General features: G+C 39.2%; 1 protein-coding gene across 1 annotated transcript in view; it reads right to left on the bottom strand.

The window, feature by feature from the left end:
* Window positions 1-2,581: 2,581 nt before the first annotated feature.
* LOC137040007 (SLAM family member 9-like) overlaps window positions 2,582-14,660 on the bottom strand; it is a 228,083-nt gene continuing 216,004 nt past the window's right edge. Inside the window, exon 4 of the mRNA XM_067415411.1 lies at window positions 2,582-3,564. Coding sequence (XP_067271512.1) covers window positions 3,410-3,564 — 155 coding nt within the window. The 3' untranslated portion in view covers window positions 2,582-3,409. The remainder of the gene's footprint in view (window positions 3,565-14,660) is intronic.

The following is a 14,660-nucleotide window of genomic DNA, read 5'->3' as shown; positions in this document are numbered from 1 at the left end:
AGGTCTCCGACCCGGGTCGAATTCGGTAATCAATCCCGGGATGTGGTTGCTTTCACACAGAAGGCGACCCGGCAATGTTCCGGGAATATTGCGGGTCCGACGTGCAGTGTGAAAGGGGCTTTGTTGAGGCACATGACTATTAACTAATTGTTATGTAATATGTCATTGTGGTTATGGCTTTTGAATTAATTTTGAATTAGTTAATAGTATCTTGCTCCTCATCTGTTTTATGGAGCTAATGTTATGGAACATGTCTGTTTTAAGTTTAACCCCTATACTGCTTTAAGGTGCTTCATTGTCTCCTATTAATTGCAAATCTAACAAATTCTTAATTGCAGAATCTAATCTTATCATTTGTTCAATTAAAGCATTGCATATCAGTCCCAAAAGATTTTATCTGCTTAATTATTGATATTTACAGTTAATTTGAATATTTACTTTTTACTTTCGGTACTTGAGTACGTTTTAAATCTGATACTTTTGTACTTTTACTCAAGTGATGTTTGAATGGAGGACTTTCTACTTTTACTGGAGTATTTTTTTATTTAGGTATATATACTTTCACTTGAGTATAACTTTTGAGTACTTTTACCACCTCTGATGAAAGGACACTCCATGCTTCCTGAAAATAGATCCGAGAGGTAACCTATATAATGAGAATAAGGTAGGAGCCAAAATGGAGCCTTGCGGAACGCCACAGGTAATAGGAGCGACAGACGAAACAGAGCCACCAATGCCGACTGAGAAGGTCCTATTTGTAAGGTAAGACTTAAACCAATTGAGAGCATTTCCTCGAATGCCCACAATTTTTTCAAGATGTGATAGTAAAATTCCATGGTCGACAGTATCAAATGCTGCACTCAGATCTAGTAGAATTAAAATGACAGAATCCCCCGAATCAAGAGATAACAAAATATCATTCAAAATTCTTAATAAAGCAGATTCAGTACTGTGGAACCTCCTGAAACCAGACTGAAATTTTTCGAGAATACTGTTCTCATCAAGAAAGCTCTTAAAAAAATAATACAGTTTTCTCAAGGATCTTTGACATAAAAGATACATTTGAAATGGGTCTAAAATTTGATAGATCAGCAATGTCCAGGTTATGCTTTTTCAATATAGGTTTCACCATAGCATGTTTACAAAGGGCAGGAACATCACCTGAGAGAAGGCACTTATTTATAATGGTCAAGATCCAAGACCCAATTTTATGAAATATTTGTGTGAAAAACCATGTAGGCACAATATCCAGAGATGAACCAGAGGACTTGAGCCTAAAAACTATATCTGTTAAGCTAGACATAGTAATAGGCTCAAAAGAGAACTTAATGGCCAAAGGAGTATCCAGGGGGAGAAGCTTACCGGGCTTGTTAGATGACATATCAAATGTTTAAAATTAGAAAATGTATAATTTTAAGGGAAACATATCATCATTTCATGGCATCAACACATCTCAAAAAAAGTTGGGACAAGGCCATGTTTAGCCCTCTTCTTTTTATATCAGTCTGGAGACTGAAGAGACGCGTTGCTCAGGTTAGGAACAGGAATGTTGTCCCATTCTCGTCTAATACAGGCTTCTAGTTGCTCAACTGTCTTAGGTCTTCTTTGTCGCATCTTCCTCTTTATGATGCACCAAATGTTTTCTATTGGTGAAAGATCTGGACTGCTGGCTGGCTATTTCAGTATCCGGATCCTTCTTCTACGCAGCCATGATGTTGTAATTGATGCAGTATTTGGTCTGGCATTGTCATGTTGGAAAATGACAGGTCTTGAAGATCCAGGAAGACCGGGGCATGAAGATCCAGAATGCTTCTGAGGGTGTTATTATAATAGTCCACTGAGTCCATGGGTGGTAGATGGTTTACAGAAAGGAGATGCTGGATATCGGATGCCATAGTCTCTAGGTTAATGTTTTTTAGATTTCTGAAGCAGATTTGGCGTTTGGGCTTGATGAGGCTGGACAGTGAAGACATCTTCATGGAGATGGCCTAATGATCAGAAACTCCCAGATCATACACCAGAAGATTACTGAGATAAACAGAATTTGTAATGACTAGATCGAGAGTGTGGCCTCTGGTATGAGTGGGGGCATCGACAAGTTGTGTCAGGAGTCGAGTAATTGGAGGAATTCTGCTGTGAAATGGCAGGTTGAAGAGTTGACAATAAATATTCATATCTCCAAGTACAATGATATTAGCAGACATTGTACAAAGGTTGAAAGAAGATTGGACATCTCTGGGATGAATGATGAGTTTGGTTTGGGTGGCCGGTAAATAAGAAGCATCGTAGTGGAAAAAGGGTGCTTACATTTTTACATTACATTTGTAAATGATTGCATTCCCTTTTTTTCACAATTTCTGCAGTGTCCCAACTTTTTTGGAATCGGGTTGTAAAAGGCATATGTTGAATAAAATCATAAAATAGTATCACTCAAGTCCTAAAGTAGTGGAAGATTGCAATAAGATAATTGTTTTCCCACCCGTTTGAAGGGGTGATATTCATCAGGGCTGTGAAAGTATGCTGAGATCATGATTTGTTTGTATGAATCCACACATATGATGTGCTCTGGATATATGAACTTAGAAGCTGCTTGTAGCGGCTGTTCTTTAAAAAATGCACTAGGTGGTGCTTAAGTTCTGATTCATTATTAATTTTTCCTCTTTGGGGCTTACAGTGCTGTGATGCTGTTTTAGCTTCTTTACAGATGGATATATAATTACACCACTAATGATCAGAGTAGATATCAGTCAGAAACATCAGTAAACTCAATTGTCAGTTCATCTCAATATTAATTTCATGTTCATATTGGAATATGGCTGAATCTGAAAATAAAGGCTTTATTTGAGGGTTAGGTGTGATGTCGGACTCAGCCTTCCTCTAGTGTTCAAAATATGTTATAGTTTCATTTCTGAGTCTTTCAGCGGCTTCCTTTGGGAACATCCCTGCACATGTAACATCAATCTTTGATCCAGTCTTAAAATATATAATATCTGTTTATGAATACTCAAATCAAGTTCAGAAATAACGTTGACTCTTTTGTTACACCCTTAAATTAACATTTAATATTTAGTTCAATTCTACAGTGATTTATTGGCGTGACAAATATTTGTACATTTATATCTGTGGGGATGCTGCATACATAAGCCTATAGTCTACATCAAAATGAAAACAGTAACATAACATCAATTAAGCAATATAATTAAAGAAATGTGAAATTAATGGCATTACAGAATAAAAAAATATATATATTTCAAGAATTTTCCTCGTTTTGACCACCAGATGGCTTTAATACACCAGATTCAGATTATTAACGTTTACACTCCAGTTCTCAGAGGGAATAGGTAAGCAAAGCTTCACAATCAATAAACAATTAGACTACATTTTAAAACTGCAATATATCACTATATATTTATGACATCTGTTCTGTTTTAGCTCTTGTAGCTCTGAGGTCATTGATCAGAAGAGCAGCAGCAGCCGCAGCAGCCACGCCCATCAGCGCAGTGGCGACCAATCGGAGCACAGCTTCAGCAGACTCACAGGAGTGGGCGGGGACTTCTGAAAAAACTAAAAAACAACAACAACAAAAATCAAAACAAAACAAATGAACAATTATAAAACGTAAGTGTGGTTCCCTTTCAAGGGCCTTTTTGTGATTGTGTCGTGAAGCGCTCGTGAAATCAGTCCAATGGCGTGCCTGTACGTCACAGGTGGGTGACGTCATTGACCAGGAAACTATAAAGCACCGCTGAACCAAGGGGGTAATCTAGTGCTGCGTTCCACTCCACTTTAAAGGGGGGGTGAAATGCTGTTTCATGCATACTGAGCTTTTTACACTGTTAAAGACTTGGATTCCCATCCTAAACATAGAAAAAGTTTCAAAAACTAATGTTGGACGTTTGATGGAGTATTTCTGTGTCAAAAATACTCCTTCCGGTTTCTCACAAGTTTCGGAGAGTTTTTTTCGAGTATGGGTCGACTTGACGTTAATAGAGCGGAAGGTCCTTGTATGGGCCGTACGGGCTCTTCTCCCGGTAGGGTGCGCACGCGTGACTAGAGCGAGAGAGGAAATGCAAGCCCATAAACACTCTCAGGTACAGATCCAGTCGTCCGTGAACACTTCTGTCGTTATAGACCGCGCCGCGCTCCACTTTATTCCTATGGGTGACGTCGAGCGACTTCAACGCTTCTGCACAGCATTCCGGGAAGGCAGCGCTGCATTTGAACCGATTTGAACGCAGAAATGACGGGAAGCTTCACAACATCGCTTCAGTCGCGTCCCAAAGTGGATCTCCACGGTCACTGCTGTCAGGACTTCACCAAATCATACCAAAGAAGTGTGTTTTTGACGGAGCGGTCCCAGCGATAAAGGTTCGGTCCTGCTTTGGAAGCAGCCGGTGAGTAAATCAACTTCAAATGTCTGTGCTGTTGGCTATCGTCGCGTGAGTAAACATCAGTAAACGAAACAATCGCGTGCTTCGTCATTCAAATGCGCTAACGGTTACTCCATTGTTGTTCTCTGTATAACGTTACACTAGTCTGACGTGCAAAACCGTTTTGCTAGCTACTGCTAAGGTCTAGTCACATACAATAGTCCATAAACCGAATCATGTCCTCATAAACTGCGAGTAAACACACACAAATGTTGACAGGCCACTAAATACAGTACATACCACAGAGACGGACGTCCTGCTGTTGCTGTTTCTCCAGTTCAATTTATTTCAGCCTTTTATTTATTTTAAAGGCCAGATTAAAAGTTGATTTTAATTTTTACAGTACTACAAATAATGTAGAAGGGTTCACAAACATTTGGTGTTTTAAAAATGTTTTGTTGTGGAGAATGACATTTTTTATTGGGAATGTTTTATGTTAATTTTTTTTGTTTGCATTTATTCTGCTTACTTAGTTTTATTTTTTTTTGGAAATAGAGGATTGTTGTGTCATAGAAAGCTCTACTTTGAATAAATAACGAGGTATTGAAATCTCTCTCTCTCTCTCTCTCTCTCTCTCTCTCTCTCTCTCTCTCTCTCTCTCTCTCTCTCTCTCTCTCTCTCTCTCTCTCTCTCTCATGATTGTGTGCAAACTAATTAGGCCTACGTGTTTTCAGACTATATGGTTCCCTTTGTAAAATTTAGAAATTATAATATGAATATTCAGTCAGTCATACCAAGTTTTGTATCTAAATGATTTCGGCTGTATTTAAATGTTCAATACTCCTCTGTTGATGTCTGTATTAATACACTATATTCAGCCTCTTATCCAGACTGTTTTTACTTGTCTGATTGATATTTGGCTGCATTTCATTTTGAGGAATTAAATAGTAAATACTTTTCAGAAGTTTATCTAACAAATTAATTCAGTGAATAAATGCAACTAATATCGTGCTGCCGTACCTGCACATGTGTGGCAGAGTTGAGTGATGTTGGGATGTCTGGTCTGGTTGCTGATGGGATTGTTCAGCACACAGCTGTAGGTGTTTTTATCCTGATATTCCACCTCCAGAGGTAGAGAGAGACTGATGCTGAGATCAGACACACTGATGCTGGACAATAAACTGTTTCCTTTGAACCAGGAGAGAGTCACATGACTCACATTCAACACCGAACACACCAGTGAACATGAGGATGAGGAGGATGATGAAGAACAGTGTGAAGAGTTACTGATGATGACAGGAACAGGCAGACGAGCTGAGAAAGAGAGAATAACATATATTAATACATATAATTTACAATCTTATTTCCCATTCACTGTGTTTTGTGATCACTGAGTGTTTCTATCAGAAAAAGAAAAAAAATGTTGGTATGTAAAATAAGAATATTTGAAGGACAAGACAAAATATCTCTCCTCACCATAGACAGAAACTCTGAATGTTTTTGATGTCAGTTTCAGTCCTCTTATCTCTAGTTGATAATCTCCAGCATGTTCAGTTGAGATGTTTGTGATGGTCAGAGATCCAGTTTGATGATCCAGCTTCAGTCTGTCTCTGAATCTCCCGTCAGGAACATCAAATGTGGAGAAGATTACAGCAGCTCTACTGATTAGAGCTATCAGAGAGTATTCACCTCCATATTTCCACAGTATCTCCTCGTCTTCCTGTATTTCAGTGAGATCAGTGTTTAGAGTGACAGAATCTCCCTCCATCACTGACACTGACTCACCAAACACACCTGGAGAACACACAGATTTCTTTTTTTAAACTTTTGTATTTTTATTGTATTTACTTACAGAGCCCTTTTCAGGCAGTAACTCAAAAGTGCTGTACATTACAAAACAATGATAAATAAAAATGAAAATCAAACCAAATAAAAACAACAAGCAATAAAACATCTATTAAAAGTTTAAACTGCGAGCAAGAACAGGTATGACTTTAAGCAGCACTTGAAAGTACTTGGCGTCGGGGATGATCTAACCACAAAAGGACGGTTATTCCATAATCTGGTGAAAGCGAAAGTGTGTCACCCTTAGATTTAAGACGTGCTCTTGGGATAATTTAAAGGGGGGGTGAAACACTCAGTTTCAGTCAATCTCATGTCAATCTTGAGTACCTATAGAGTAGTATTGCATCCTTCATATCTCCGAAAAGTCTTTAGTTTTATCATATTTATAAAAGAAATATGGGCTGTACCGAGTCTTTCCGGAAAAAAACGAGTGGCTGGAGGCGAATCGTGTGGGCGGAGCTAAAGAATGCAGAATGTGCACAAAGCGGTGATGTCCTCAAGCGTGGAGAAACCCATCGCTCTCAGCTAATACAGATAATGATCCAGAATCAAATCTGAGGCTGAAATAAATTGAACAGGAGAAACGGCAACAGCAGGACGTCCGTCTCTGTGGTATGGACTGTATTTAGGGGCCTTTGTGTGTCTTTACGCGCAGTTTATGAGGACATGATTCGGTTTATGGACTATTGTATGTGACTAGACCTTAGAGGTAGCAAGCAAAACGGTTTTGCACGTCAGAGTCAGAATAGTGTAACGTTATACAGAACAACAATGGAGTAACCGTTAGCGCATTTGAATGACGAAGCACGCGATCGTATCGTTTACAGATGTTTACTCATGCGACGGTAGCCAATAGCAGAGACATTTGAAGTTGATTTACTCACCGCCTGCTTCCAAAGCAGGACCGCTCTGTCAAAAACACACTTCTTTGTAATGATTTGGTGAAGTCCTGTGACAGCAGTGACCGTGGAAATCCACTTTGCGACGCGACTGAAGCGATGCCTTGAAGCTTCCCGTCATTTCTGCGTTCAAATCGGTTCAAATGCACCGCTGCCTTCCTGGAATGCTGTGCTGAAGCATTGAAGTCGCTCGACGTCACCCATAGGAATAAAGTGGAGCGCGGCGCGACAGAAGTGTTCACGGAAAAGTGGATCTGCACCTGAGAGACTGTTTACAGCGTGTATTTCCTTTCTCTCCCTCTAGTTACGCGCGCGCGCACCCTACCGGGAGAAGAGCCCGTACGGCCCATACAAGGCCCTTCCGCTCTATCGACGTCAAGCCGACCCATACTCGAAAAAAACTCTCCGAAATTTGTGAGAAACCGGAAGGAGTATTTTTGACACAGAAATACTCCATCAAATGTCCAACATTAGTTTTTGAAACTTTGTCTATGTTTAGGATGGGAATCCAAGTCTTTAAAGGTGTAAAAAGCTCAGTATGCATGAAACAGCATTTCACCCCCCCCCCCCTTTAATAATAGTTTATTTGAAGATAATCTTTTTTTGAAGAAAAAGTACTTCTGAATGTGTAAGAGTAAAGCTGTGGGACGTACTATCACATCACAGTCTTTAACGGACAGCCTCTGTCACTTAGTTACACATCCTGTCACTGTAAACTGACCTGTCAATCATCTTCAGTTAACATCCTCCACACTTCATTTCATTTCCTTCAGTATCAGAGAGAAAAGAAGCAGCTCATTGATCTGCAGTCGTGGGTCTTGAAAGAATCCAAAATAATCAAAGATATTTGATATTTTTCTTTGAACAAAGATATTTGTTTTACTGTTTCACCCCCTCTCTCTTATCAGTGGGGCCGTTTGGGATTCCTAAAGACAAAGAGATGTTGAGGGCCTGTAGGCCAAATGGTGCCACACCTGTAGTACAGTGGGGGAAGTCTGCTCTGATTGGTCAGTTTGAATGTCTCAGGGTTTCAGTCACATGGTCAAGGGGTGGATAAAAGAAGATTGCAACTGTTGCTCGGGTCTTTTTCCTCTGACGCTGTCATCTGCTCTGGCTGTCGATTCTAGGGCCTTCTTTGGCTCTTCTCTTTGCTTTCTCTTTTTCTCTCTCTTTCTATCTTTCTATCTCTCTCTCTCTCAGGTAACATTCTACACATGCTGGGTACGATGAATGGTATAAGTTTTATCATCACATTCATCTATTTTGTAACTATTTTAAGTGTAACCATAACCGGATTTTGTCATTAAATTCTTTCAATTATAAATGATTTGCTAGCTAGTTTTGGTTTGGTATTGACTTTGAAGTTCTCCCTATTGCAATACAATATAGTCACATTAAAGCAACGCTCTCCCACATATTTTGCTATTGTAACTGCGCTTATTTCCGTCGTTGGTATAAGTTGCAGTGGGTGGTTATAGACGAGAAATGTACAGTTTTCTACCATCACGCTGATAACGTTTCTTTAGTCGTTCGGCAACCCTGCAGTCAGAACCACTGTAGGCGATCCACCCTTACAGTCTTTCATGCGACTCTCCTCATATTAATACAACGATGAATATAAAGTTAATGGCCAAACAGATCTTTATACAGGTTCAGTGTTGCAGATGAAATATAATGAGGAAAACATTAAATAAATATTTTTTATCAGGTTAAATGTTGATTATTAGTCACTTTAACCCCTTTATCTAAACCTCTTAACCGCCGGACTCGCACATCTGCCATGTTTGTAGTTTTTTAACACTTTCATTGTGAACTTTTATTATATTTTCAAATGTTGTTAAAAGTGTGGAATCAAATTCATTTCTGCTTATTTTGTGCATCTTTCATTTTGGAATAACAGATAATGCAAATACCTTTGTTGATTAGAAAAAGCTGATTACTTTGTGTTAAAACTAAAGCATAATGTAATGTCTTAAAAGAAATAAACTTACCAGCCATATGCCACACGCAGCACAAAATAAACAGATGAACCATCTCAAATAACACTGAAATATGTGAACACACACAGTGAACTAACTCAAGTGTTAAACTGTGATATTAATATAGTGCTGAGTGTGAATCCTCCCCCACCGGATTTGACCACCACACACTCACCCACATGTGTGTGTTCCTGTAAAGTTCCTCTTTCTCACTTCAAGCCTTAATCTGTTCTCAGGGACTGACAGTATTGATTATTTTACAAGTTGTACCATTTAAGTTCTAATTCACTGTTGATTATAAACTGCAGTCTTGTGGAGCAAAGCATCACTATTGTTCTCTTGTGTTTGTCATTGACCCATTAATGTGGTGTCAAATCATACAGCTTTTTTAAGAGAGATGTGCTTTGACTTTTATAAGTGATCGGGCGTACAATGTTTGCACAGTGGGCAAAAAATGGGGATGAACTTTGACAGGATATAAATGAGGATTTTGTAGAAACATGGGTTACCACATTTGAAGAGGCTGTCAGGCTCTGTAAAATCATACCTCACAATGAGGTGTAAGTTTAACCCCTGGGACGCAAGAGCTGCCCTATAGACACACTATGGTGAAGACGCGACCCATGAAACAGGAAGTGCTCGTGTGTGTTTTTCCTACTATGGGAACTTGCATAAAAATACTTTATTAAAAATAACTCTGGATCACAATGTCATAGAGATGTGGGAGGTGAGCTTATTTAACTCATGCAACCAATCAGTCTCTCAGGATCATCGTGATGCTATCAAGCCATGCCCTAGCAACCATTAAGAGCACCCTAGCAACTGATCCTATAAACTGCCATTATAAAGGCCCAGATGGATATCTTTGCAGCAGTGTCATAGAGATGGCCGTGGGCTCGTTTGAGTCAACCATTCAATCTTAATTATCTTCTTGGACACTCTGTAACAACACCCTAGCAACAATTGTCAAGCTCCCTAACAACAAGTTCCATATTTGAAGAAACCAAAGGGATATCTTTGAATAGAAGAGTCAACTAGAAAGATTCAGGAGCAACAACAAAAGCAAGAAGTCCATCGTGATAAAAAGGCCCATGAACGGAGATTTGGTGTTGGAGATCCAAAATGGATTCCTGGGCACACAGAGACTGTGGCTTGACCACTTTCTTATAAAGTGATGCTTGGTGATGGGAGATCGGTCCGAAGACAAGTGGACCAAATTCATGGCTGGCAGAAATTGCTTGTGAATCTTTCAGAGGACATGGACTGTAGATATTTCCCTGATCACTCTGATCTGATAGGTGCTAAAGAGACTGAGGAACCGGGGGCTGAGGACATTTCTGGTGAAACCAATCCCTTTGAAACAGCTGGATCCCTCTTCAACTTCTGAGAGGACCACTGACAGGAACAAATCCGTTAGCCCTGTTGTGAGACGGTCACCTAGAACCAGGAAATTGCCTGTTCATTTGAAAGATTATGAACTGAAGTGAGAAAAAAAGTGAACTGTTGTTGAAAGATTGTGAAAAGGAGGAAAAAATAAGAAAAATCTGTGCACTGTGAAGGGTTTTTGAGTGTGTAAGTAGGTTTCCCCTTCATGATGTTGAGGTCATTTATTTATTTATTTATTTATTTATTTTTATTTTTTATTTTTTTATTTTTTTTGGGGGGGGGGGGGCTATGGTGGTTGTATAATAGTGCATAGTATTGTGATTTATTATGGAGGAAATATTGTCAACTTGGGTGGAAGGAGATGTTATAGAGTGAGCTGTTGTAGATTAACCTGTAGGGGGCAATCTAATGCTGTTCATCTTGACTTAAAAGTAGCAAAGAAGAACTTGTGTGCACATGTAATCCACCTGTGATGCCATCGTGTACTGCTGGCTGCTGCTGCTTTCCTTGACTAAAGGACATTCTGAACAGATCTGTCTCATGCAAGGTATTACAGACTGAAAGAACTATTTAAAGTCCACTATACCTGAAGCTGGTGTTATACACCATCCATCATACTGAAATAGAGGAAGAGTTATTGGCTGTATGTCACTGTGTGCCATTTCTTTGGGCCTGCATGATCTTGCATTCTTTGCTTCTTGAAAACATACTACCATTCACCATGTCTAGTGACTACACACGAGACATGTTGGTCTGTGCTAAACCACTGAACCGATACGCTGACGGTTGCCACCACCAGTGCCCTTGAGCAAGACCCTTTACTCTGTGTTGCTCCAGTGGGATTGTCCCTGTGATAAGTGCACTGTAAGTCACTTTGGATAAACGCATCTGCCAAATGTGTAAATGTAAATTAATACAGGGGCATAATACCAGAAATACATCATATGATTGGTCAAATGCAAAGACCACAAGTAAAGATTGAGGGAGTTGTTTGGCCTAAAACTTTTGTATAACTAATAACCTGAGGTAAATTTTGGTAGTTTTTATATCATCATGGTTGATTCAAGAGGTAAAAATTTAAGTACAAACTCGATTCCAAAAAAGTTGGGACACTGTACAAATTGTGAATAAAAACAGAATGCAATGGATGTGGAAGTTTCAACTTTTAATTTTATTTTTATTCAGAATACAACTTAGATTCTTTTTATTTATTTATTTTTATTTATTTATATAGCACCAGTAAACTCAACCAACGTTGACCACTGTGCTTTACATAAAATACATAGAGAGATATCAAAGAAAACCCCAACACAGTACAAATACAGCTTAAAATTTAGGCAGATGCCTGGTCTAAAAGATGTAGCTTTACTTTAAGTTTGAAATCATGTATGCTTGTTAAAGATCTCAAAGATAATGGAAGACCATTCCAAAGATTCGGACCGATAACAGCAAATGCACGGTCCCCTCTTGACTTCAGACGGGAGCGAGGCTGGGACAAAATACGGGTACTGGAGGACCGTAGACACCTACCGGGTGCGTTCACAGTCACGAGTTCAGATAAATAGGAAGGGGCAAGACCGTTTAAGGCTTTAAAAACAAACACCAATATTTTAAAATCTACCCTGTAACGCACAGGCAACCAGTCTAGCGACAGTAAGATTGGCGTAATGTGTTCACGTTTGCGGACCCCAGTTAAAAATCTGGCAGCAGCGTTTTGGACCATTTGAAGCCTTCTAATAGAAAACGCGGGTAATCCTGCATATAGTGAATTACAATAGTCAAGACGGGAAAGAACGAAGGCATGCAGAACTCTTTCAAGCTCAGTTGAAGTTAAGAATGACTTGGCTCTAGTTAGCAACTTTAGATGGAAAAAACACGATTTAACCGCAGTGTTAATATGTTTGTCAAGCCTAAAGGAGGAGTCCAAGGTAACACCCAAACTCCTGACTGTAGGTTTGATCTCACACTGTACGTAAGCCAAATTTTGAATGGTTTTAACATTATCTAAAGAGGGTCTAAACACAATAGCCTCTGTTTTACTTGCATTCAAATGTAAAAAATTTGCGGACATCCAGGATTTTATTTCATTTAAACATGCAAATAAGGTTTCTAGACCCTTTGTGTCAGTACGTTTAAAAGGCAGATAGATTTGAGTATCATCTGCATATAAATGAAAGGACACTCCATGCTTCCTGAAAATAGATCCGAGAGGTAACATATATAATGAGAATAAGGTAGGAGCCAAAATGGAGCCTTGCGGAACGCCACAGGTAATAGGAGCTACAGACGAAACAGAGCCACCAATGCCGACTGAGAAGGTCCTATTTGTAAGGTAAGACTTAAACCAATTGAGAGCATTTCCTCGAATGGCCACAATTTTTTCAAGACGTGATAGTAAAATTCCATGGTCGACAGTATCAAATGCTGCACTCAGATCTAGTAGAATTAAAATGACAGAATCCCCCGAATCAAGAGATAACAAAATATCATTCAATATTCTTAATAAAGCAGATTCAGTACTGTGGAACCTCCTGAAACCAGACTGAAATTTTTCGAGAATACTGTTCTCATCAAGAAAGCTCTGTAACTGCAATAATACAGTTTTCGAAAAGGATCTTTGAGATAAAAGATAAATTTGAAATGGGTCTAAAATTTGATAGATCAGCAATGTCCAGGTTATGCTTTTTCAATATAGGTTTCACCATAGCATGTTTACAAAGGGCAGGAACATCACCTGAGAGAAGGCACTTATTTATAATGGTCAAGATCCAAGACCCAATTTTATGAAATATTTGTGTGAAAAACCATGTAGGCACAATATCCAGAGATGAACCAGAGGACTTGAGCCTAAACTATATCTGTTAAGCTAGACATAGTAATAGGCTCAAAAGAGTTTAAGAACTTAATGGCCAAAGGAGTATCCAGGGGGACAAGCTTATTGGGCTTGTTAGATGACATATCAAATGTTTAAAATTAGAAAATGTATAATTTTAAGGGAAACATAAGTTGATTTTAAATTTCATGGCATCAACACATCTCAAAAAAAGTTGGGAAAAGGCCATGTTTAGCCCTCTTCTTTTTATATCAGTCTGGAGACTGAAGAGACGCGTTGCTCAGGTTAGGAACAGGAATGTTGTCCCATTCTTGTCTAATACAGGCTTCTGGTTGCTCAACTGTCTTAGGTCTTCTTTGTCGCATCTTCCTCTTTATGATGCACCAAATGTTTTCTATTGGTGAAAGATCTGGACTGCTGGCTGGCTATTTCAGTACTCGGATCCTTCTTCTACGCAGCCATGATGTTGTAATTGATGCAGTATTTGGTCTGGCATTGTCATGTTGGAAAATGACAGGTCTTGAAGATCCAGGAAGACCGGGGCATGAAGATCCAGAATGCTTCTGAGGGTGTTATTATAATAGTCCACTGAGTCCATGGGTGGTAGATGGTTTACAGAAAGGAGATGCTGGATATCGGATGCCATAGTCTCTAGGTTAATGTTTTTTTAGATTTCTGAAGCAGATTTGGCGTTTGGGCTTGATGAGGCTTGGACAGTGAAGACATCTTCATGGAGATGGCCTTATGATCATAAACTCCCAGATCATACACCAGAAGATTACTGAGATAAACAGAATTTGTAAAGACTAGATCGAGAGTGTGGCCTCCGGTATGAGTGGGGGCATCGACAAGTTGTGTCAGGAGTCGAGTAATTGGAGGAATTCTGCTGTGAAATGGCAGGTTGAAGAGTTGACAATAAATATTAATATCTCCAAGTACAATGATATTAGCAGACATTGTACAGAAGGTTGAAAGAAGATTGGACATCTCTGGGATGAATGATGAGTTTGGTTTGGGTGGCCGGTAAATAAGAAGCATCGTAGTGGAAAAAGGGTGCTTACATTTTTACATTACATTTGTAAATGATTGCATTCCTTTTTTATTCACATTTTCTACACTTTTTTGGAATCGGGTTGTAAAAGGCATATGTTGAATAAAATCATAAAATAGTATCACTCAAGTCCTAAAGTAGTGGAAGATTGCAATAAGATAATTGTTTTCCACCCATTTGAAGGGGTGATATTCATCAGGGCTGTGAAAGTATGCTGAGATCATGATTTGTTTGTATGAATCCACACATATGATGTGCTCTGGATATATGAACTTAGAAGCTGCTTGTAGCGGCTGT

The sequence above is a fragment of the Pseudorasbora parva genome, chromosome 14, assembly GCF_024679245.1.
Source record: "Pseudorasbora parva isolate DD20220531a chromosome 14, ASM2467924v1, whole genome shotgun sequence".
In the NCBI taxonomy this organism is placed as follows: domain Eukaryota; kingdom Metazoa; phylum Chordata; class Actinopteri; order Cypriniformes; family Gobionidae; genus Pseudorasbora; species Pseudorasbora parva.
The sequence above is the reverse complement of the archived record's forward strand: the minus strand, read 5'-3'. Positions and strand labels throughout refer to the sequence as shown.